The sequence below is a fragment of the Psilocybe cubensis genome, chromosome 4 (assembly GCF_017499595.1).
Source record: "Psilocybe cubensis strain MGC-MH-2018 chromosome 4, whole genome shotgun sequence".
Classification (NCBI taxonomy): Eukaryota; Fungi; Basidiomycota; class Agaricomycetes; order Agaricales; family Agrocybaceae; genus Psilocybe; species Psilocybe cubensis.
Genome location: NC_063002.1, coordinates 407,785 through 430,995, shown reverse-complemented (window position 1 = coordinate 430,995; position 23,211 = coordinate 407,785). Strand labels below are relative to the sequence as shown.

Genomic DNA, 23,211 nt, shown 5'->3' with positions numbered 1-23,211 from the left:
CAATATACTATATAGCAAGCTGATAAGAAGTTTCACTCAATCCATCTAGACCCCATGGTAATTTCAAATCCTCCAGTAGGAATTGCCGGATACGTACTATACAGACCATGAGCGCAAATGGCGACAGCAGTTATTAACAGACATTTTTCCTTGACGAGCTCCGGGCGTCGTTAAGGAGAAATAAAAGAAACCAGTGAACGATACGGAGAATGAATCGAGTAATCCGTACCAAGCCTCCGGATGTGAAATATCCATACACCATCGGTGACGATAACGCCCAATCTGGGGTGAAGTGTTTCACGGAGGAAGATAGCCACTGCGAAGGTATCGCTTGCTGCAAAGGCGGAGACATGGACATGGAGGTCCGTTGAAATAATCCATGAAAGAGTCCGGATAACATGAGCAACGACCGGCTGGAACACGCAGCCTATACGATACGATACGATACGATCCACACATCCCGTAATATTTTAGAAGATGAACAAGCATTCGGAAGACTCGGGCCTACATTGTTAAACCTAATCACCGACAAAAAAGAAAAAAAAACAACCAAAAAAGCCTCCCTCCAATCTCATATCCCAGAAAGTGATTATAGACCATCCACATGACACCGTTGAGGCTGAGCCCAACGAAAGAAACCCCACCCCACCTGAGCTTAAAGTAGGATGAACATTTCTTCCCTAATATGCTCTCTTTCTCTCCACAAAACATAAAATTAAATCAAGTCCACGATTGAAATGCCGTACCTCATCACATCACATCACATCCACATCCTGAGACGATATATTTCCTCCTAGCCCCGAAAGTCATCTGGCTCTCTGGCTTAGCGACAGACATACATGGGGGCGGCGGAAGCCAACCACGCCAGTCGTCCCTCTAAAAATAAAGCACAAGCGCCGCCAATTCAACGAATGGGAAATGTCAAGATAACAAAGATCCGTGCAAAGCCAACATACCGTCGGTTCTTCTTCTGCAGATCTGAGCAAAAAGCAAGTACTTACGTACGGAGGTGTAGATCTGAGCAAAAGCACGTACACGTACGTACGTACGGAGGGGAGGAGGGAGGGGGGGTGCTCCGATTTGATGGCGGCGTAGCGGGTAAGGGTCCGATGACCACCACTGACCAAGCTACTCACTTACAAACGGAATATCCGGGCAGAGGAGCGCTTGTTCCAACTTCCAAGGATCTCAAAACGCAATACGTCAGAAATATAAATAAATAAAACCACGTTAGCTTATAACAACTTGACCGCGTGGCGAATGCATGGCTTCTGAATCCAGTCGGTGGATTAACCTGTGCTTTCCATCATCATCATTACATTAACAATATCATTATCATGAGATGAACAGGGACACCGATACCACGTCCATCTTCCACTGGCAGCTCGTTCCTGTCTATTTCAAGCAGAAAACGCCACGAGCCACGAGCCAAAGCCACGAGCGAGAGAAAAGAACAATTACAATTGGCAGACGACAGCCGCTACTTACTTAGAACGCAGAATCAGAATATAAACAATAAAAATAAAAATACCCATTCCACTTACCGTTACACTGGCTATTTTTGTGGCAAGTATCCTGTATCCCGTATCCCCATCAAAAATCAAAAAAATCAAAAGATCAAAAGATGGCAGTTAACTGAGATGAGCAAGAGCGAAACGTGAAAGGCATCCTGGAGCTCGAGGGAATATTTCCGTCTCGTTTCTTTTTCTGGTTCCTTTTCTTTGGATGATCAAACTCTGTGGGAGGCGCGAGGGGCATTGGCATGGCGATAAGAGAGATTAACCGCCGAAATTTGCAATGCTCCGACAATGAAGGGATCAAACGAAATAGCGCACTGCGCATCGAATATCGGGATGGATGGCATGGAGTTACAGCCATGTTTTTTTGTTTTTGTTTTGCGTTATTGGTCTTGTTTTTGTTCTTGTTTTTTCAGCAGAGGTGATCAGTCAAAGTTTCATTTACCGTTCGCATTTAATTCAGCACTGGCAGGGCAGGCGAAAGAAAAGAAAAAAGGGGCGTTGGGTGTCATCATCGCATCCGCCTCGTTTTTCACGAGCCTGCATGGAAGCAGAAGTAGAAGTAAAAGCGGAACTGGAAGCCCAATTGTCCAATTGTTTATGTGAAGAGCTCGAGAGTTAAACGTTAAGCCTCGGACGTACGTTACACCACTCCAAGTCCAAAAGTAACCATGAGAAAGTGACGTTGATGGGTGCTCACCGCTCACCAGCCTGAGTGACCACAGCCCAATCCAGATTCCAGAATATCAACACAGCACAGCACAGCACGCACGCACACATTTTCCGCACCCTATAACCGCCATTCCAGTTTCCACCAGGGCTGACGCACAAATGAATATTTTTCATTCATGATATTGATAATAGAGTTTGATTTCGATTTCGATTTCGATTTCTGTTCGATTTGATTTGATTCGGGCGGGGAGCGGGGATAGCGCAGTACTAGACTGTGTAGGATGACTGCGTGTAATTTGTTGTACTTGCAGACTTTGCCATCGGGTGCTTTCAATGAATAAATGAAGGAATGAATGAAGGAAGGAAGGGTGGCTGGGGTGTTTTGATCAACAACGGTCCAGCCGCACTCGCCTATACCTATTCGCGTCCGTGTCCGCGGTGGTTGTCGTGTGAGCAGCAAAACAGCGAGCCAATACTGTAGCTTGAGTACCCCAACCATCTGATACCGACTCATGGAGTATAACTATACATATTACACATCCAGTCATTTTCCCCAGACACCAGCGCCGAAGACTTCGCGGGCGCCAATATCAATGTCACGTCTCGTGCTCACGCTTCGAAAGAAGATCCAGAACAAGAACATGAATACTTACTGGATAGGTCCGAGGGGAGTAAGTACATGGCCAGTCAGAACTCAGAAGTTAGAACTCAGAAGTTAGAACTCAGAAGCCAGAAGCCAGAAGCCAGAAGCCCTTCCGAGACTCGTCACTCTATGTTCCTAGGTAGCGCGCTGCGTCGTGCGATGCGACTCTATAAAAATACGAGAATTTTCCATCGTTCTTGGGATGAGGGCTGGGCTGGCTAGTAGCTAGTACCTAGTAGCTAGCGTCGAGTCCAGACTCCAATGCACAGCCGACTCGAAATCAGATTCGGATTCGGTTCCGCACCTACACCGGCTACAGCTAGTATGTATAAGTACAACAAAATTGATCGTGTGTGAAATTGTCCTGGACCTAGCGTGGAGTGCATGCAACTTGAATATGACGAGAATCCGAGAATACGAGGATGTTGCAGTTGTCGAGTAGATCCCATAGAACGAGAACGAGAGCGAGAGACGAGGCCCAGGTCTGAGGAAAGCAGTTCGACTTCGGCGTCGGTGAAGTGACAACTTGGGAACAACACGGTCAACATCATTTCATTTCATAAATTCATCGACTCGGAAGGTTGAACGACCCCACCGGAAATTCCTCGGTAAAAGAAAAAAATAAAAGCAAAAGATTTCTAAATTGTATCCATTTTAGGGCATAGCTAAGTAGCATATCACGTGAGACACTTTGTGAATCGTCACTGTCGTCGGTGCCTTGGTCGCGCTCGAGTGTTCATCGTCACACCCATTGACGTCCACCCACCACCCAACTCACACCCACCCCACCGTCACCCCCAACTAACCCCACCCACCCCCACCCCCACAAAATGACCACCCAACCCGACCCCACAACCCAGCACCTCTACACCCCCAACATCCTCTCCAACACCTCCCTAACCAGCACCAAATTCCTCACCGCCTGCTTCTCCGGCGCGTGCGCCGGCATCCTGGGCCTCGAGAACCTCTCCGGCTTCCTCCTCTTCGCGGCGTCGATGCTGGGTATGGCGGGCGCGGTGGGCGCGGTGAAGTGTAAAGGCAGACCCGGGCGGTATTTTCGGGGGGGCATTTGGGAGGTTGTGAGTCCCGGACAGGATAATGCGTTCACGTTTGTGCTTGTGTGGACTTTGTTTTATGGTATGTGGGATGGTTTTTTTTTGGCTTTTTCTTCCGTTTCCTTCCACATCTGTACTCCCAACACCGTGTTTCTATACTTTTCTATTCTCTTCCTCCTCCTCTTTATTTCTCGCGTTTCCGCGCTTTTATTTCCTCCATCTCAAATTCCACCACACAAACGCTCAATATCAACATTCAACATTCAATTTTCAAATTCATATTCGTATTCCATCCCATCTCATTACACCTCATCTCATTAAATTTCATAATTCTAACAGGTATCGTACACGGTAAGCTACATCTTCCTTCCCCTTTCTCTTCCCTTCTTCTTCCCCATATTTCCCCCCATTTCCACAATTCCACATTTCCCCACCCAAGTTCCCCACCCAAGACGCGTCGACCGACCTTTTACAACGCTTTGGCTGCCTACCACTCAATTACGAGACCCCACCCATATATAAACGCCCTCGAGTTGCTCAGCGGGCTTCATCTATGGTCTATGCTCTGTGGGCTATTGGGAAGGCTGCGGTCTCTGGGCTGTGGATGTGGCCTGCGATCTTCGCGCAGTGGATGTGGCCTGCTCTACGCTCTATCATCTATTATTGATAAACGAAAACGAGAGTAACTTGAATTGACATTATGATTTTTTTTTGCAGTGTACGATTGATATATCGACGTTTGCATTCGATTTCGCAGTGCGTCTGGTCTAGAGGCCAGTACCGACTACCGACTACCGACTACCAACTACCGACTACCGAATCTCGAGTCTCGACCATCAGATTCTTCTTCTTTTGCAATGCGGACGGGTTATACAATCTCTCGGGCAGTAGACATTGGGCACGGTACTGGGCACGTTGCTCCTGCATGATTACTTTATTTATTTTATTCATTGTCCAATTCACGTTTTTGTCGATTTGTATCTGTATGATTATCTTTTTTGTTTTTCTGGTTTTCTGGTTTGCTGGTTTGCTGGTTTTTTGGTTTGCTGGTTTCTGGTTTGCTGGTTTCTGGTTTTCTGGTTTGCTGGGAGAGTGCCGTGCGCGTGTGTGTTGTGTGGTGTGTACAAGATTACAAGACAAGATTACAAGATTACAAAATTTCAAGACAAGTGGACAAGACAAGTAAACACTGGACACCGAATCATACCAATCACCTATCATCCATGATATCATCCGGCTACCTCGCCCTCCGTTCTTTGCTATCTATCTGCTGCTATCTATCTATCTGTTATTTGACTTATTTCAGATGTCTCCGTATCCATATCCATGCATCGTTGCTTATCTTTTATTTTATTTCGCTGTTGAGCAGTGCTGAGCACGGAATCACGATTCACGGATTATACCATGTGAGCCTGAACCTGATTCCTTAGCCACCATCTGCGAAATTTCGTTTTTGGTTTTCGCAAATGCCAAATGCACAGTTGTGTGCAATATGGGTTTACGGTACCCGTATAGTAGGAGAGCGCTCAGTTCAGGCTCGTATCGTATCGTATCGTTATTTACTCCATACAGCACACTATTCAATTATTTTTACTACACCGTGACATAGCCAGGCAGCACTCACGACCGTCAACAACAACAGGTCTCGCGCATGCACTTGCGCATGCGAGCGATAAGTTATAAGATAAAAGGTGTACCCAAAAGAGCGGAGATATTGCGTGTGATGATGTCGAGAAATGCTAGTAGTAGCCCAGGATAGCCCTGGGCATTCATGATCCCGTCGCGTTCAATTAACAATTGACGATTGACGATGGACGATGGACGATTGATAATAACGTGCAAGATCTTGTGTGGATTTTTAACACGCCAAGATAGGGGAAAGGGACTGGGAGGGGAGTGGTTAAGGGAGACAACGTTGTTTGTGCCTAGTGCCTAGATTGTGTTTTTCGAGAAAGAATCAAGAGAAGAGAGAAGAAGGCTTGTTGGAATCTGCACGGGTTGTGTCGTCATATAATTACGATGATGATGATGAAGATTGCAAGGTCTGTGCGTGCTATAAACTGCTAAAGCAACAGATTCTCATGATGAGGAAAAGTTACTATTTAAATCGTAAACGGTCAGCAAGTGGAACGGTGAACGCGGCGATCTCACTCTCACTCACTATGATGATGGTGGAAAGAGGACGTGCTGGATCGAGTGCCAGGATGTTGGGTAAGGTATTGTCGTCCGGATCAGTGGGCATGGATCTCGATAAGGTTCAGAAAAGACCGATCGGGGATTAAGGAGGATAATTAGGTGGATAGATACCCACGTGGATGAGAGGGCAAGCACGCGACAGGGACCCGTCAGCTCGGGTTCGTTACGTTGGAAAGAAGAACACGTGGCGATGAGGCAGAACCCGTTCCGGCATTCCAGCGACTGAAAGAAAAAGGGCCAAAGTTAATTCCACTCCCCTCATCGACTTGCTCTCTAAAATATGCCTGGCTCTTTTGTGCTTTACCAGTACGGCGACGATCCCCTCAGCCACCGCTTTGTCGACACTGAGAGCCGTCTTGCGTTTACCATGTCAGTCTCTCTTATTATCCCTGCTTATCGCTGCTCACTCTTTCTCTAGCCAAGAGGTACACTCACTTTCCTCCGTCCCTTCACACCTATATCTCTTTTCCACAGGTCGCTCGGAATCCCAACCCAGTCATCCGTCTCACCCGCGAATCCACATGGTCCCAACTACACCCCAGCATCATGGGCCCCGACAACTCCTTCTTCTATTTCGGCCCAGAGAGCTCCTCGGGGTACATCGTCTATGGCGGCGGCCAGATACATATACCCATGAACTACTTCCTGCGCCCGGGAAAACGAGAGGGCAGCTTGTCAGTCCTCCTCCGACTACACAAAGCTCGTCGCTGACCACCTCGCCATTAGATCTAGATATTTTCGCTGTCAGAATGGCAAAGACTACAAATGGAAGATCGGCTCGCATAGGATGGAGGTTCGTCTCATCCCATCCCATCTCATCTCATCTCGTCTGCTCATACCAATAATAACCACCCATCTCATCTCACCTCAGTGCGTAGACGGCCGCACGGTGCTCGCGACCTGGGAAGTAAGCCAGCCCGACAAAGACTACCACGCGATCCTCACCATCAAGCCGAACGCCATGGCGCTCATCACCGAGATCGCAACCAGCCTCGTTCTCAATCGCGTGGCGCTCGCTTTGGGCTGGTAGGAGTCCTACTGCGTCCCCACTCCACAACACCGCGACGACGATGACACGCACACGCATTTTTTTACGACCCCGGTACTCTCATCCTTCGCTTTCACATTCCACATTCAGATTCACGTCCGTTCTCATCATATATATCGATATCCCATCCCATTTCATTTCCTACTACTACTACTACTACAACTCCTTGTCATGAAAATCTTTGTATCCATATATTCCCATTCCCCTCTTCTCTCTCTCTCTCTCTCTTTTCTCTCTCTCTCTCTCTCTCTCTCTCTTTCTCTCTCTCTCTCTGTTTTGCACCACTCGCCAATCGCCAATCGCCAATCGCCAATCGCCAATCGCCAATCGATGATCTCTACTATCTCTATCTATCTATCTGACTCACTCGTCACCTGTCCGCTTGTCCGCTTGTCCGCAATCGCATACATGATACAATTTACAACTCTCGTTTGTTCCCCGTCCCCGTCCCCGTCCCCGTCCCTGTTCCCTACCTTGTTCCCTGTTCCCTGTTCCCTGTTCCCTGTTACTGTTCGTATAACCTATTCCCTTAGTCAAATTCAAACACCAAATTCAAACACCAAATTTAAACACCAAATTTAAACACAATGTCAATATTCAATGTCAATGCTTACATCTGCTTTTTTTCCGGTACCGAATATATACCATTCCAAAGTACAGATATCCAATACCCACCAGTGCGATGCGCTGACTAGTGTTCGCTTTATGTGCATATCTTTCTTTTCAATTCAATTCAAATATTATATCACATCCACGCCTCGATAATCACAAAGCTGATTGATTCATTTCTCCCACTCCCCATCTCTGCCCACCCGTTTTCCGTTTTACCTTTTGACGCCCTGTAAATGGGGTTGTTTACAACACATGTTTTTGAAACGAGTCAACTCAACTCGAGTCTCGATTCTCTGACCCGGCGTCACCGTTCGCCGTTTTGGACCTACTGTATTGCTCACGCCGCCCAAAAATCTAATCATCCAACAATTCCTTCAACCTCTCCCACTCGGGCTCATCCTCAAACTCGCGCGTCCGCCCCATAAACGTCCGCACAATACTGCGCGCTTGCAATTTCCACTTGTATCCACCCCCCACCCGCGGCCCAAAGTTCCGCAACACATCCACAACCTCTTCAACCTCCACCACCGCCTCGCGCCACTTCTCCGCGTCCCCGTCCATTCCCCCGCTTCCATTTCCCATTGTCCCACCCCCAGCCCCAGCTACACTGCACCGGTACGCGTCCAAATACGCTTTAATCGTCTCCTCCCACCGGCTCTGCCACGACATCAGCCGCGCATACGCGCGGAATATGCGCGGGGAGGAAAGGCGCGGGAGGAGGGTGCGCTCGAAGAGGTTGAGGACATTTTTGTACAGCCCATGGCCCTCATTCGGGTTCTGCACCACTCCCACTCCCGCGCCCGCGCCCGCGCCGTCGTCCACCCCCGCAGAGGTATCGTCCGCTTTAGCCGGCGCGCGCGTGACAGCATCCACAAGCCTATCCAGCACGTCTTCGTCAACAACCTGCGCACCCGCCCTGTCCCTGTCCCCGGTCTGCTCTACAACGCGCCCAAGCGCGCGACACGCCTCCTGCAGCTCGCCCACGTCCATCGCCACGACCATATAGTTGTACCACATCCGCCAGTTCTCGTAGCTGCACCGCAGCCCCTGCTTGAGCGCGCGGAACGCGAGGAGTTTGTTTTCGAATGGGATTGCGGGCGTTTGGGATGAGGCGGCGGGTTGTTGTGATCCTTCGACCTCATCGTTGTTGTTAGTGGTCTAGATAAGGCCCGGTACAAATGTAACTGTAATTGAGTTTGTGAGAATTAGAGGTGGAATTACATATGCGTACCTGCGTCGACGGCGAAGCCGTAGCCTCCTCTTCCTCCTCCTCATCTACCTCGCGCTTCCGCTGCTTACGCGGATCATACCCTATCCGGAGATACATACTCGCAAGATTATTCCAGCTCTCCCCATCCTCCTCATCAATCGCCACACAGCGCGCAAACGCCTCCTTCGCCTCCTCCCACTCCTCCACGCGCATACACGCACACCCCAGTATAAACCACGAGCGCGTCAAAAGGGGGTTAATCCTCACCGCACGCCTAAGGGACGTAATCGCCGCGCGAAAATCCGCGCGGGCGAAGTGGTACCCGCCCAACGAGCGCATCGCGCGCCCGGACGTCCCGCCCGACACCGCCCACGCACGCGAGTAGTGCGCGACCGCGTTCGGCGCGTCGAGGTCGCCTAGCAGACACCACAGCTTCGCTTCGCGCGCTGTATCCCGCGTCTTCCTGATAGAGAGCGATGTACTGGCTTTGCCCTGCGAAATGACCGCGTCCGCCTCGTGCTTCCTGCCCTCCAGCAGATCGCGCACGATCGCGATCCCTTTATCCGGCCTCTCCAGCGCGCCGTAGCATCGCACCACCTCCTCCCACATCTCCAGCCGCTCGTAGATCTCCAGCGCGGATTTCACGACGCCGATGCTGAGATACCGCCCCGCGAGCTCCTTCTCCATCTCCCATCGACTGGGCAAAGGGAACTCGTGGAAGTACCGCAGCCGCTCGGGCGCGGCCGAGTCGGATGTGGGCATCTGGTCTATAAGCGCTTGGAGCTGCAGCGCCGAGCGCTCGACGGTGCGTGTACGCGTGGATTCGAGGCGCGAGCGGAGGAGCAGGGCCATGGTGTGGACGGACCAATTCCGCGGGTGGGCGATGACGCGCGCGACGTACGGCGACATCTGCTCGGCGGTGAGCCCGTGTGACGGGGACGTGTTCCGGACGTTGAGGCAGAGCGAGAGGAGGATGCATTGGTCCAATGGGTGCAGCGGTGGTTGTGCGGACGGGTCGATGTGGCTCAGGCGCGAGTTTGGGCCTGCTGGGTGAGAAGATGTGAATTGGGTTTGCTCGAGCAGGGTGTCGTCGTTAAGCGCCATTGTCTCTGGCACGTTTGTGGTATTTTTCGTACGCTCGGATTGGCCATTTTCGTTTTCGTGTTCGCGTTCGCTTGACAGTGTGGGTGATGTGGCTAGCGCCTCGCCACCCTCTCCCTCTCCCGAGGAAGCGTCCAAACGACTTTCGGCAAGTAAAACCAGCTGGCTGAGTTCGGTCACTTGGAACTTTGTTCTCTTCCCTAACGCCCCGGTTAATTCATACTCCAACCCCGTGGATCTCGCCGCCTTGACAAAGTACTCTGCAGCACTCTTGTCGCGCGCGAGGAGGTGGTCGAGCAACCCCAACTCAAGGTACAACCGCCCCGCGAGATCCGGCTCGCGCGCCACACTCGCCGTCAGAGGCGACAAAAGCGCGTGGTAGTCCTCGGGGACGGACACCGCCTCGTCGAGAATCTGCTGGCGCACGAGCTCCACGCGGAGGCGCCACCAGTGTATTGACGCGATGTGCTGGTATGGCAGGTTCATGAGGAGCTGGGCGAGCCGGAGGAAGGCGGGGGCTTTTGCGAGGTGGTATGCGGGCTCGCCGCCGTATGCTAGCTCGGAGATCGCTTTGCTGCTGAGTATGTCTTCTGTCCATGCCGATGGTGATGATGATGATGATGATGACCGCGAGGCATCATCGGGGTTGCCCGCCGTTAGTACTTCGAGGGGATGGATGTCGAGTTCAGGGCCTGTCCAGTTGGCTTGTACGAACGCGTGCAAACAAGTTACGGCAATCGCTAAGCGCGCTAGCTCTTCTTCGACTTGATCTTTGCCAGCAGCAGCAGTGGAAGAGGTAACCGAGAGATCGATGTAGTCTTGTAGAGGGCGATCTAGGTAGTCGTCCGATAACGGCTGAAACTGAAACACCCCGCGCACCGTGTCTGATACGAGCACGTCCCGAAATCGACCTTCCACGGTCATTTTTGATAGAGTGACGGCAGCACCGCTGCTCGAATGGCTTGATTCTGGAATTTGTGTGTCCCATTGACCCCTTAGAAGAGCTTTCTCGATCAATTCGAGGTGCTGCTCCATGATACCAAACCCAAACGGTTGGGAGATAATATGAATAGGAATAGGAAAAAGTTAGTAGAATTGTCAATGGTAAAACAAATTCAAGTACTGCGAAATCTTGTAATCAGTGTATTGGAAGATTTTCGCGTTTCTTGTCAGCGTGCACACGTGTTGAGACGAATCTTATCAATCATTTCCGAATATAGAAATTCCTATTATAAACGCATCAAATTTCGTGTTTCGTTTTTGCACGCGCGTTGTCGCGAGTCGCGACGCGACTTACAAATAAGCGCGACCCTGTACAACTTTACACACACCACACGAGGCGTGTAAAATCTGATATGATCGTGTTTGACAATGAATGAAATTTTAATTTTAATTTCTGAAATTTTCAGGATCTAGAGTTACAGGCTATTTTTCAGGGAGGGGCCCTTTGAAGTTCAGGGTCATGATTGTCATTGTCAATCCAGCCACGAGTTTTACACGAGTTGGTCCCCCATCACATATTAACTAGTCAATGTCAAGACCACGTTACTCCAGGTAGCCTATCCACAGATGTGGATTGCTAGGGAAGCCTAGACGCGGGATCCCGGAGCCGTAAGAGACTAAAACGCTTGAGGTCGGGTTCCTTAGGCGTCCCGTGGTCCCTTTGATTCCTTGGCTTTGTAGGATCGTCATGAGAGGTCCGATCCTCTTCTGGTAAGTTTGCCAATTATGCTTTATATTATAAACTTATGATTCTAGACCCTAGAGCAGACGTACTCTAGACCACGATTTGTTACACAGCCGTCCGGTTGTCGAGGTCTGAACTAAGTCACGGGGACTGCGGTCAAACCGGAGGCAAACTAGGGACAAACCCAGGAATGCTACCCATTGGAAATTCCAAGTCTGGGTGACTTGGTGTTGACCCATGTGGTCATGGGTTTACCGCATGTCCTATGCGGCAGACTTCGGTTTTCAAACCAGGGATATTCAGCGTCTCTGCAGACCCGTGAATTTCTTCAGTCAGGTATTTCCTTTTCAAGCATTGGTTTTTTTTTTTGAGAATTGCGGACGGTGTTGGGTGTACAAAATAGTATAATTCAATGGCAACTTTACAGAGTAGAGAATCCAGAATACAATATACGTTGTACATTAAAGGGAAAGATGGACAGAATAGAGATACGTTACCCAATGACTTGACAGCCCACAACCACCCACTCCACCCACCCACTCTCCCTTTCAAGCTTTCGACAACTGTTCCTAACCGAAAAGTCAGACATGCCATCTGAAGAAACCGGTAACACATACCAACTAAGAACTCTGCACAGATAGTACCCCGCCCATTGCTGTCATCGTATTCCTCAGAAATATTATTACTGTAAAGCATACCTCGGTGTCAGTCTAAGCATAAATCATAATCTTTGTAATATATAGCTACTCACCATTTCAGCCTATTTTTGACGAAGAGACAACGAGACAAAACAATACAGATCAGGCCACAGACCAGCCGGTGTTTTCAAAAAAAACCCTGCACTGCTCAGCGCACTCCCACAAATCAGGAGGTCAGATCTTTCTGACATGCACGGGTTTCACGCAGCACAAAGCGTGTATAAAATGCCTGTATGACAGGCGAAGATGGTGCCACGGAGAGGCAAACAAAAGAAAGAAAAGAACAGGGACATGGATGTCGGATGACAACCGTTAACACACGATAAATTCCGAACTTTGGCACTATGTTGCCAAACATATGTCAATTTTGATGGTGCTCATGTGGAAAACCGGAGTCAGACTTTACTCAAGTCAGACTGAAGGAAAGAACTTTGAATTGACGCGGTTTCAGCCAGACTTCAGAAATTTCATATATTATTCTCTTGTAATACCCAAGTTTGGAAATATGGAATAATCGGTGACAAACTCCGGTCAACCGCAAAACGTAGACTCCGACCGGCAGCAGTCTGGTTGACTCCGATTTGACGCAGTCTTAGGTCCCGCCGTGTAGATTGAAGTATTATGCAGTGGAAACAAAAGAACACGATGCAAGCGATGTCTTTAGGAAACATTTCCACGACCCCGCTCTTTCAAAGTAAAGATAACACCATTACTTACACGGCTCATAGGCGGACCGGTGAACTGGACATTGTAGACACCTTACATACAGTCCCATGTCCAACCCCACTCGCGTTCCTAAGCAATTCTTAGACAGCGTCGATTAATACCCACAAAATTGACGCGTTGCCACAGATGCCTTGCGTCATTTTTATTTACTTTACCGGACATTAGACTCGTTAAGTCAAATCTTTCACATCAATGGCATCAATTTTGATGAGATGCGCCACAGTAACTATTAGCCCAACGCTCAAGTTCCAACCGAGAGCTAGGCGTTGTACCCTCTCCTGATAACGTGTAAAGCACTTTTTTTTCGAGTGAATACGTATCTGTCGAGAAGACCAAAAGGATATGGAGTAAAACTACCGGTCTACGTTTAGATCTAGGAAATATTTTATTTCAACTAGACTCGTGTTTTGCGTTTACACGCAAAGTCATATCACTGCAATTCGTCTGAGGCACCCAAATTCAGCTTCCAATGCAGGGTTCGTTTCAAACTGAGAAATATACACTCCGTGAACCTGTTTCAAAATGGCGCTGAAAAATATCGGTTAAGGAAGACAAACTATGCGGTTGGATTTGGGCTGAACAATCAATCCATCGTCGTGAATCTCTACCACAACTGTGGTACGCAACAATCCTCAGGCAACACTAACACTAACAGTACATACATAGAGAAGCATGAAAATATACATCCGTCATTGAATTATCACGCGCCGATAGGCATCTACTCCAAGCTATTGCAATTGCAAGCGACAACAGGCCCCTCTGTAACTTACTTCTTTGAGGTTGACCCTGTCGCGATTTCGGTCGCGGAGGCACTTTGTTCTAATTTTCTCGATATGTAGTATATATTCCCCGCAGTTTCGAATCTGGTACTACTAGTGAATTGCACCTGATCAGCAGGCCTCGAAGTGGCAGATCCTGCCTACCCGATCGTACATCTTCTTCCAACGTAATGTCGTCGACTGTAATTGGCTAGCAGGAACCCTAATATCTGACAGCTGTGGTCAGGCGACTAGTGTGATTTTATCCATGTGCGTATATGGTAAGTAGGGTAAGACTCTCAGGCCGTTCAAATGTGAGTCTATGAACAAGTGGTATAGATAAGATTGATGTTGTGACAGAAATGTGATCAAAACTTTGAGGAACTTTGCTTCAGCTATTTTGATTTCAGTTCTGTTTTGATAGCAGTATAGTTTATTGGTAAGTTGGCCGAGGGTCGTGTACGGTTTCCGCCTCAAACATGGTCTACATAAGGCAACTGTTCCGCTATCAAGAAGCGGTGGATGGGGGTCCCGGCACTGCGTTACTTTCCTGTTTGTCACGCCAGGTAGAACTGCTGTTCAGACCCTCTTGTGTGTGACTGTGGTTGGCCGGCTCGGGGGAAGTCGGAGTTTCAAATTTCAACCTCTATCTTGTGAGCGAGCCTCGAGGTGCTTCTCCGAAATGTCCTTACCCCACCTCCTCGTTCACTAACAGGTTGGCATACAGGCCAAAGCAAGTGAGTACAATTTTTCATCATGCTGTACAACACCCTCAAGTCACCACGTATTACACCTCCCTTGCCATCGGCTACCCTCCAACCTTGAGACAGGCATGCCGCCATGTCCCCGTTTAGATGGAGCATTTTGTGTGTTTGTTTAAGTCGGTGGTGTACAACGCCGTCTTCCAGCGTATTCCTATGCTGTAAAATTTGGCCCTTATTCTACACAGCTTACAAGTAAGTTAATTAGGTTGTATTATATACTGGTCATAATTGGACTACGAGAAATTTTTCACATTATATAACGGTGCTTTACCAGAAAGTGTGAATGTGACTCAGAAATTGGACATAGGATACAAGCAACATGGAAATCCGATCACCCTTCAATTTAAGTTTTTGCTTGTTTCTGCCTCGTGTTCTGATAAACTCGGGGGTTCGTTTCCATTTCTATCTGTCAGGTTCGAACGATAATGGTGGCATGTTCTCCCCTCAAGAACGCACGTATGTTGACCACTGTAGACAGACAGTTATAAGTAACAAACTATATGTTCTTTCATAACCATTAAATTTCTTGTTTGCAAGCTTTTGACATGGAAGCGACAGGAATTGAATAGCGAATTGAAAAAAGCAACTTTTTAGTGATTCAACATGTCAATCAAGGACCTCGAGAGTCTATGCGTGTATAACAGTGTTTTCACCACTCTTGATTTGGGCCATCTCATGAGAAGTTGAGGAAGATATAGACCATTGTGAAGATGAAAAATCGGAAGTGGAATACTCAGAAGCTGCTGCTCTCGTCCCTTAGGCAACGAAACAAAAAGAAAAAAAACATTGAAACCTTGACATATTGTTGAACGATGGAAAAGAGGAAACCTTTGACTCGGACACGGAATATTTAATTTTGAGTCTTGACAAACGGAGGTGAGTGTTGATTACGCCTTAGCAGCATGAGCCAGGACTACTAATTTTGTCAATTCACTTGTAACCTCTGCAACTGAAAAGCAGACTCGTTATCCAATATGGCAGAAACACAGCCATACTAACAGCCCAGTGGCTTCTTTCAATTGGACATTGTAACTTGTTGTATTCATAGATGCAGAATCATTGAAGCGGCTCCGGAGGCGCTTCAACGATTCAGAGGCGATTCTGCGTCTTCCCACGCTTCTGATGAGCAGAATCACCTCTGCGTCTGAATCGTCTACTCTGACCTCCCATAATGTATATAATACAAACTCAGCTCTACATATTAAACTGATAGAATAATTCTGGTACTCTAACTTCAACTTCAATTTTGTTCAGGCTCATGTGCCAGCAGCCAGTAACACTTCGGTAATGGCACTAGATTGTTCATATCCTCGGCGGTCGGCAGAACATGTACAGTGTCGGAGATTGTAAAGCTACAAAAGGTGTCACAGAGGTAACGGAGAGTTATGCCACGAGGAAGGGACCCCGATTAACAAAAACGGACTCAGATTCCACGATCTGCAAGAAAGTTAGACCATGTTTGAGGCGGCAACCGTAGTCGTGGCTTACGTAGCACGATTGTAAGCAATGCTTTAAATTTGTGCAGAAATTCAAGAATTTATCAAGTTCAGTATCAAATCCTTCTCTTTTTCTAATTTTTACAATGCTCTATACGATACGGTAACTCCATCATGCAGATTTCTCGTCTGTTAGTAATGCTATCTAATAAAAAAAGGCCGGAAGGTATGTGAGACGGTATCGCACTTCCGGGAGCGGGTCTTGTTCTTGATGTTGTACTTCAAAGCACCACAACCTCTACACGCGCTTATTTGACAGCTGATCAGAAAAACAGGAAATTGGACCCCGATTTTCTCGGTTAAAGTTATGCCCCACAAAGCTATCCAAGCTGGCTTATCTAGAACACAATATCTCACACGAGGCGTAGTACTCGCGTTCCAATGGGATGCGAGGCTATGAGCAACCATCAAAGGTCAGTAACCCAGTGACCCTCAATGGCACATCTCCAACATGTTCTCACCCCCGGAACCTGTATATGCGAGTCACAAGGGCTCGCTGACTCTGAAAATTACGAGTTCTGCAACGCGTTCTGCTAAACGAAATCTGGAGAATAGAAGCATCTCGGAAAAAGTAACGATATTTGCAATAATTAGGTGGGTCGGCTGGCTGTCTGGCGGGGATAACTGTCCTATCCGTCCCATCGTTGCCCAATAATTTTAGGTGTGCGTTATGATTAATCACAAACACACACAGGTTCACGAAGCCCTTTCAAGTTTGTAAATTTAGAAGAAATCATGGGAAAATCAGTGCACACATATGCCGTCTTACCCATCGGAGGTACATTAGCACCCCACCTCACTCTCAGACAATATCTCGGGGATGCATCTACGCGACTCGATATAATTTTTCCGTTCCTCCACTGTCAATCCAGAGTCGAGGCGGTAGCGAAGCAAGCCGAGGCGGCCATCATCTAAAAGACCGGGACATAGATCACGTGAAGTTTCCTCAAATAGCAACAACTTTGAATAACCGGGCATCGGTCATTCTTGGCGTTGAACGACGTCGACGAAGCTGAGCTCGAGACTTCGTTTTTTGCAAGCTCTTTGGAGAAAGACACTGGACATATGACACAGCCTCGGCTAAGCACGGTTTACGATCTATCAAATCTCAGGCTACATCCCAATGGACTGCGTGTCTACCAAAAGGACACGAATCGCAGGCCAGACCTTGCCAAAATCACCGTACAGGGTCCACGCCAGACTTGGATAGCACGAGATGTTGGAGGAACAGCAAAGATTCCGACGAATAGGAAACGGGTCAAAGACCGAGAGGATCAAGAAGGAGAAGAGCAACCAGAAGAAGAAGAGGATGGTTCTGACGAAGAAGAGTTCTCGGAGATCGACGAGCAAGCATCCAACGCTCAGGAAGACGAAGACAGAGAAGACAGGCCCAAACTAGGCAAAAAGCGAAAGTCGAAACGGCCAAACCCATATGTACTAAAACGCCAGAGGTTTGCTGCAGATTTTGATTATCTCAAGAGCACGTACGACGCGTCTAGTTCTCGAGCTAGCCCATCGACTGAGGTAGACGCCGAATTTGAAGCCTCCGGTTCTAGCCAAAAGCTAACGAAATTAGAGCTTCCGGACCCATCTCCAGTACGTTTAGCAGCCTTCAAAACTCCATGAAATTTCAGCTTATACTCCAAATGTGTCAGGAACTTCTCAAATTCATTCACAGATATGCCGCCGAGTTCTATACAGAACGAGGGCAGCTACTTAATAGCTCACGCAAGTATCGGAAGAAGCGCCGAAGACATACGCGTCGGAATCGACTACTACGAGAAAGACGAGTGCGAGTCCAGAAGGCACGCGTAAACCATGGTTCCTCCTCAGAATGGAGTGACTCGGAATTAGATTCAGAGGATTTTGATTCTTCGTCGGACGACGAATCGGATGAGGACGAAGGTGAACAAACGGATGAAAACGTAGGGGACAATGAAGATCTTGGAGACGAAGAAAATGACCTACAAGCGAGTACCAATAGTGACAAGGGCAAAGGGAAAGGAAAGGGAACGGAGAAAGATAAATCAAGAAAAGGCATACAATACAGACAAGACGAGAAGTTATACACGGACATGTACAAGATGTTCGATGGTACCGCCATTCTGGCACTAGGTTAGTCTTTCACTTTACCTGTGATAAACACTTTCTTGATCATGTCATATGCCCTTTATATTTGATCTAGGAATGCTGGTGCAGGAACACATAGCTCAGATGCTCAATCCGGACATTCCTAAGGGCTGGCAAGAAGAAATGCATAAAGCATATGGAAGTCTTTCAATGGAGGATTTGCAAGACGGCGCAGAAGGTCTGGCTGGTGGAGATCAAGAAGCTGATAACGAGGATGGGGACGGAACGGAAGAGGAAAGGGAACAAAATGATGACGACGAAGAAGAAGCGAGTGAAGGTGACGAAAGCGAGGAAGAAGAGAGCGAAGAGGAAGAAGGCGACGAGACTGCCTCCGATGAACATATGGTTGAAGCTCAAAATAGTTCCAGCACTACTAGGGTACCGCAGACCACATCCGACATGTCCATGGAAGGCAAAACAAGGAATACATCGCTTAACTCTGATGATAGTCGCCACATAATGTCAAACGACCCCGCCTTGCCCTCCGCCACCACCGGCAGCGATTACGCCAACGCGAAATAAACAGGAAACGGGGAATTTGGTTAGTGAAAATTCACATAACATCGCAGCCGAATGAACGCTGTGAACATGGTGTCAGACACACATAACGACCAGACCGCAAACATCGATACGTTCACATTTTGTCATCGCGCGTCCTTTCGATCTCCGGTATGGAAAAAATGAGTGCCATAAGAGACGTCAAGCATGTTTTCTTGGTTTATTTTCAATTTTCTACGAGGACATTCTGTCGAGACAGGTATGTTTCTCATTCGTGTGCTCGCCATTTTTGGCAGTCAGTACCTTTCTGATTTTCACATTTAGGATATGCGGTATTCAATTGTCAATGTTGCCACTTCTGAAAATTTTTCTTTTTCCGTTTCTGATGCTCGGCGCTCGATCCGCGGCTACTTCGCACTGTTTTCCACGCAGACAATGGTCGCGACCAACCGAGATGTAAAGTCCTGAGTTTTCCAGGTAGTTATTACGGGATAGCATTTGAGAGCATTCGGGATTTGTGAGGTGCATATAGGAAAGGCGGAGGTATCGTTACGTGTGGCAAATTTCAAGCTTCAGGCTTGGATGGCTGAAGACATTGCATAAAATTAAGAATGTATGAAAGATAGAGAAAGAGTAGAGTAAGAAACAAATCATGGAGACGATTTGAACTTTTCAGATTGATTTCCGAGCAATTTGAGTGTCTCCGAAGTGGTAGGCGTTGATGGGTTGAAATCTGGAGGTAGAGTGCCGTCATCCCAACTACGCATGATGTTCCCGCCGATGATTCCCATGCGATGCGCTGGGAAGATCTTGAGGCGCTCCAGGCGGCGTTCACGTAGCTTGTTCTTGGGTAACATGCCTGATACGGCCTGGCGGATGATCTGTATAGGCCAGAGTGCAGAGGGCCAAGTGAATGGAAGAAAACATAGAATGGGAACAGAAAGCACACACCTCATCGGGGTGAATTTCCATCATGTCCTTATACGGCGTCTCTTTCAATCCACCGGGGTACATCGAATGTTTTCGGAAGAGCAGCTGCTCTGACTTCCTTCCTGTAACCTTAACCTTTTTGGAGTTTGTAACAACCACATAGTCTCCGCAGTCCACTGAGTTCCAGGAATTGGGTGTAATTTAGTAGTGCACAGTCGTTTATAACCTGGTTTTACGCACCACTAGGGTCGTAGATGGGCTTGTGCTTGCCCATTAGTACCAACGCAATTCTTTCAGCGAGTTTACCCAAAACACGGTCACTTGCATCGACATGGTGCCATACTCTGGCATAGGCAAGAGCGGTCTAAAGAAACAATAGAAACTATGAGATACCATTCGGCATAAGGTAAATGTAACTTACATTGCCAACTGCTTGAGACATGGCTGGAGGACGACGTGAACGTTGGCGAGAACCCAACCGCAAATGATTTCTGCTCGCGCCGAACTTTCTTTCCCACGAAAATCAAAACAAGCCGTGTTTCGTGCCCCAAACAGGAGAGTGATGGCACCTGTGTTGTTTATTCTATATTCCTTCTCTGTCAGGCGAAATCTACCAGAATACCACCCCAAAGCTACCTGAAAGTCGAACCCTGTTACCAGTGAGTCATATGCTGTAACCACTTCCCCACAGGTTCGGTTTTGATCACAATGGTATCATAAGTGGTTCATAGCACGCCCACATGTCCTCCGTACGTTATCCAGTCCCAATCCAAGCAGCAAAATCTCATTGAGCTTCCTTATCTCTTTTCTCACTTACTTCTGAATCAAGTATTCGATCTCTCACTGTGTGGTAGTTCACGCGGTCGCGGCTTTACCCTGCTTTGATTCAGGTTATTGGTTGGTATTCTCGGAACACCCACCCTTCAAAAAAACAACCCTCAAAATTCTTTTTGCTTTGCTGCTGTTCGATCTATATCATGCCATAAAGGCGCCACAATCTTCTCGAACTTGTACACGGTTGAAACACTTGGTGTCTTTCTCTCGCTTTTGCAGGTGGATGCAGTAATGAAAGCCTCAAGGATCCCTTGACAAGAGATTTACGCTGTACACATACATTCGGTTTTCGATTTTTTCGTTGGAGCTCAGCCACAAGCCCATTCGTTTTCTGGGATTCTCACACACACCTTGGCTCAGGCGTAGACGCCCCATGTATTTCAGTCTTTGGCTGTGCTTTCCGCGGCTCTAAGGAGCTCTTTCTGTTAGTATTCATCCTCGTGCCGCTAGGGTCCATCAACTCGCTCTGTTCGTGGTAAATTTCCGTTCATCCACTCTGGAAAAGGCTTTCTTAATATTCCCCGGAGGGAGCGACGCTCTCACTGGTACACAACGGACGGAAATTTTCGACATTCACGCCTTGACAAATCATTGGCCAGACCCACATCTACTTTCGTTTTTCATTCCCTGACCAATCGTGGCTGTCATTTTTATCAAGTCTTGATCCGAATGTAAATCAGTCAATTTCATGTCTCTGGCATTTTAAATAACTCCCTTATCATCTTGGGCAACCGTAGATGTGCATACTATTCCACACCATCTTGAATCTGCGACTGTTGGACTTGGGTTCAACTTTTCTTTATGCGGATTCTTGCTTTTGTGGCTCACCGCGGAAGCTTGGCTTATAGGGTATAGATCCTGTATGCCCGCTTTCAAATCTGAACGACTTGTTCTGGTTGTGGGGTTACACTCTGATTGTAGAACATGCTGCTTGTGTATCCTACACCCCAGCAGACCTGTAGATCTACCTTCTGGACAGGGTTTTACGGCTTGAGCCAAGCGTCTTGAAGTTGCCATCACATTTGTTTGAATGGCGCTTTTCTTTCTTAAGGTGGATGCCCTACAGGGATCTCTTTTCAATTCAGCTGCGAAGTTATGCTAGGAAAGCTGTTCAAGGATGAACTCAGTTGCGATTCACCATCAGCACATATACACCATCTGATCATGAACGTCAAGGATACTTTCCTGTTTCCAATTTCAATGCATACTTGGTGGCCGTCTTCAGCACCCGTGGACAACGACCTTCAAGTTCGGAGAATTCAAGGGGAAGCGCTTGGCTGCGCAAAGGTCGCCGTTGTAATTTAATATTCATGCTGCGCACTGCATTGTAATGCCTTCATTGGATGCATTTTTTCGGAATTCTCAAGGCCTCTCAGAATAGCCTCGGTAGGATCACCTCTTTATCAAAATTTTTGGCGAAATGTCACTGCTGTGTCCACGTAATCTTTCCCCCAAGGCCGGAAGCTACTCCAAACTCGAAGGCATTTCATTCTTTACTTGACTTATTCACGCTCAACATCTCAGTCAGCAATTGTATACTCATCGTTCATTACGCTCGGGCTACGCACCCGACTCCACGGTCCACTGTCCCCGGGGCCGCGCCGCACATACACGCGCTTGTTATTCGCATGTTCGCTCACCACAAGTGCTGTTTAAATTGGTTTTACCATTCTTACTGTTAAAAAGCTCTCTAGACAGCTTCCGAGCTAACAGGGAAGTGACGGCTTGGATGACCTGACTTGCGAATGTGCTTACTAACATTCTGTGCGGCAGCCTTAAGCTTTCTGGGAACTGTTCTTCTTTGACGTGTAATGGAACCCTCTCTTTTAAAGTTTGTGAACTAAAATGTGAGAGACACGCCCGGTAAGCGGTTTATCTGCCTTCTCATAAAAAATTCAACACGACATGGTGCCTGACCTCTTAGACCAACAGCCCTGCGGTGCTTTATTTGATTTGACAGTAAGGACCCCGCTGAAATCCCTGCAGGGACTGCCTGCTGGGTCTTTTGGCAAGGGAATAACTGTTTTTGAAGCACCCGCCCGCACCGCAAATTCAAGATCTATATGATATTGTCAAGGCACCAACCACTTGATCATCAAGCTCGTGCTTCAAGTAAGGCCAGGTCCTCGGCGTACATCTTTCCCAGCATTGTGAAAACCAGTTTCAATTCAAATTTTATTCCATCTCTATCCTGAGTATCTGATTATCTCTAGGATTCACCTGACTTTTTCCGGCTTGGTAAACATGATCATGATGAGACATAGTGTTTCGTTTTCTTATTCAGATCACGTCTGCAAGCATCTCAATTATATCAACCTGCAGGCACAGCCATAAACACAGATTACTACTTCAATGACGATGTGAGTCTAAAGGGCCATCGTCCAAGTAGAAGGGGTTTAGAAAGGGGTCCTGGAGCTTCATTTTAGACTGTATAACTGCTTCAATGCATTGCCGCCTGCTTCCAAGTCGTTTCTGTTTCTTACTTTGTTTGAATACCGTGATTGCTCTCTGGAGGAAAAGTATTTAGTCCACCACAGTGTTCACGGTCATTCAGTTGATCGTCTCATTCTTTTGTTACTTCTAGTACGGTCCTGAGAATCCGTTTCAGAATCGTCTTCTCGCCCCTTCATGAGTTT

General features: G+C 47.7%; 5 protein-coding genes across 5 annotated transcripts; 3 read left to right on the top strand and 2 right to left on the bottom strand.

Moving 5' to 3' along the window:
* Window positions 1-3,662: 3,662 nt before the first annotated feature.
* JR316_0004245 (uncharacterized protein) lies at window positions 3,663-4,554 on the top strand (the record flags this gene model as incomplete). The annotated part of the gene is made up of 3 exons (XM_047890014.1): window positions 3,663-3,911; window positions 4,227-4,238; window positions 4,327-4,554. The coding sequence occupies 3 exons, from the start codon at window positions 3,663-3,665 to the stop codon at window positions 4,552-4,554; spliced, it is 489 nt and encodes a 162-aa protein (XP_047749775.1).
* Window positions 4,555-6,363: 1,809 nt separating this feature from the next.
* On the top strand, window positions 6,364-7,113 carry JR316_0004244 (uncharacterized protein; the record flags this gene model as incomplete). Its single annotated transcript, XM_047890013.1, has 5 exons — window positions 6,364-6,452; window positions 6,502-6,508; window positions 6,558-6,757; window positions 6,810-6,876; window positions 6,955-7,113. 5 exons carry the CDS (start codon window positions 6,364-6,366, stop codon window positions 7,111-7,113), a joined length of 522 nt encoding a protein of 173 aa, XP_047749774.1.
* A 984-nt stretch (window positions 7,114-8,097) lies between these two features.
* On the bottom strand, window positions 8,098-11,089 carry JR316_0004243 (TPR repeat-containing protein C19B12.01; the record flags this gene model as incomplete). The annotated part of the gene is made up of 2 exons (XM_047890012.1): window positions 8,098-8,901; window positions 8,975-11,089. 2 exons carry the CDS (start codon window positions 11,087-11,089, stop codon window positions 8,098-8,100), a joined length of 2,919 nt encoding a protein of 972 aa, XP_047749773.1.
* A 6,159-nt stretch (window positions 11,090-17,248) lies between these two features.
* Window positions 17,249-18,835, top strand: JR316_0004242 (uncharacterized protein; the record flags this gene model as incomplete). Its single annotated transcript, XM_047890011.1, has 3 exons — window positions 17,249-17,779; window positions 17,839-18,298; window positions 18,369-18,835. 3 exons carry the CDS (start codon window positions 17,249-17,251, stop codon window positions 18,833-18,835), a joined length of 1,458 nt encoding a protein of 485 aa, XP_047749772.1.
* A 626-nt stretch (window positions 18,836-19,461) lies between these two features.
* On the bottom strand, window positions 19,462-20,183 carry JR316_0004241 (50S ribosomal protein L13; the record flags this gene model as incomplete). Its single annotated transcript, XM_047890010.1, has 4 exons — window positions 19,462-19,692; window positions 19,763-19,917; window positions 19,982-20,105; window positions 20,163-20,183. 4 exons carry the CDS (start codon window positions 20,181-20,183, stop codon window positions 19,462-19,464), a joined length of 531 nt encoding a protein of 176 aa, XP_047749771.1.
* Window positions 20,184-23,211: the final 3,028 nt, after the last annotated feature.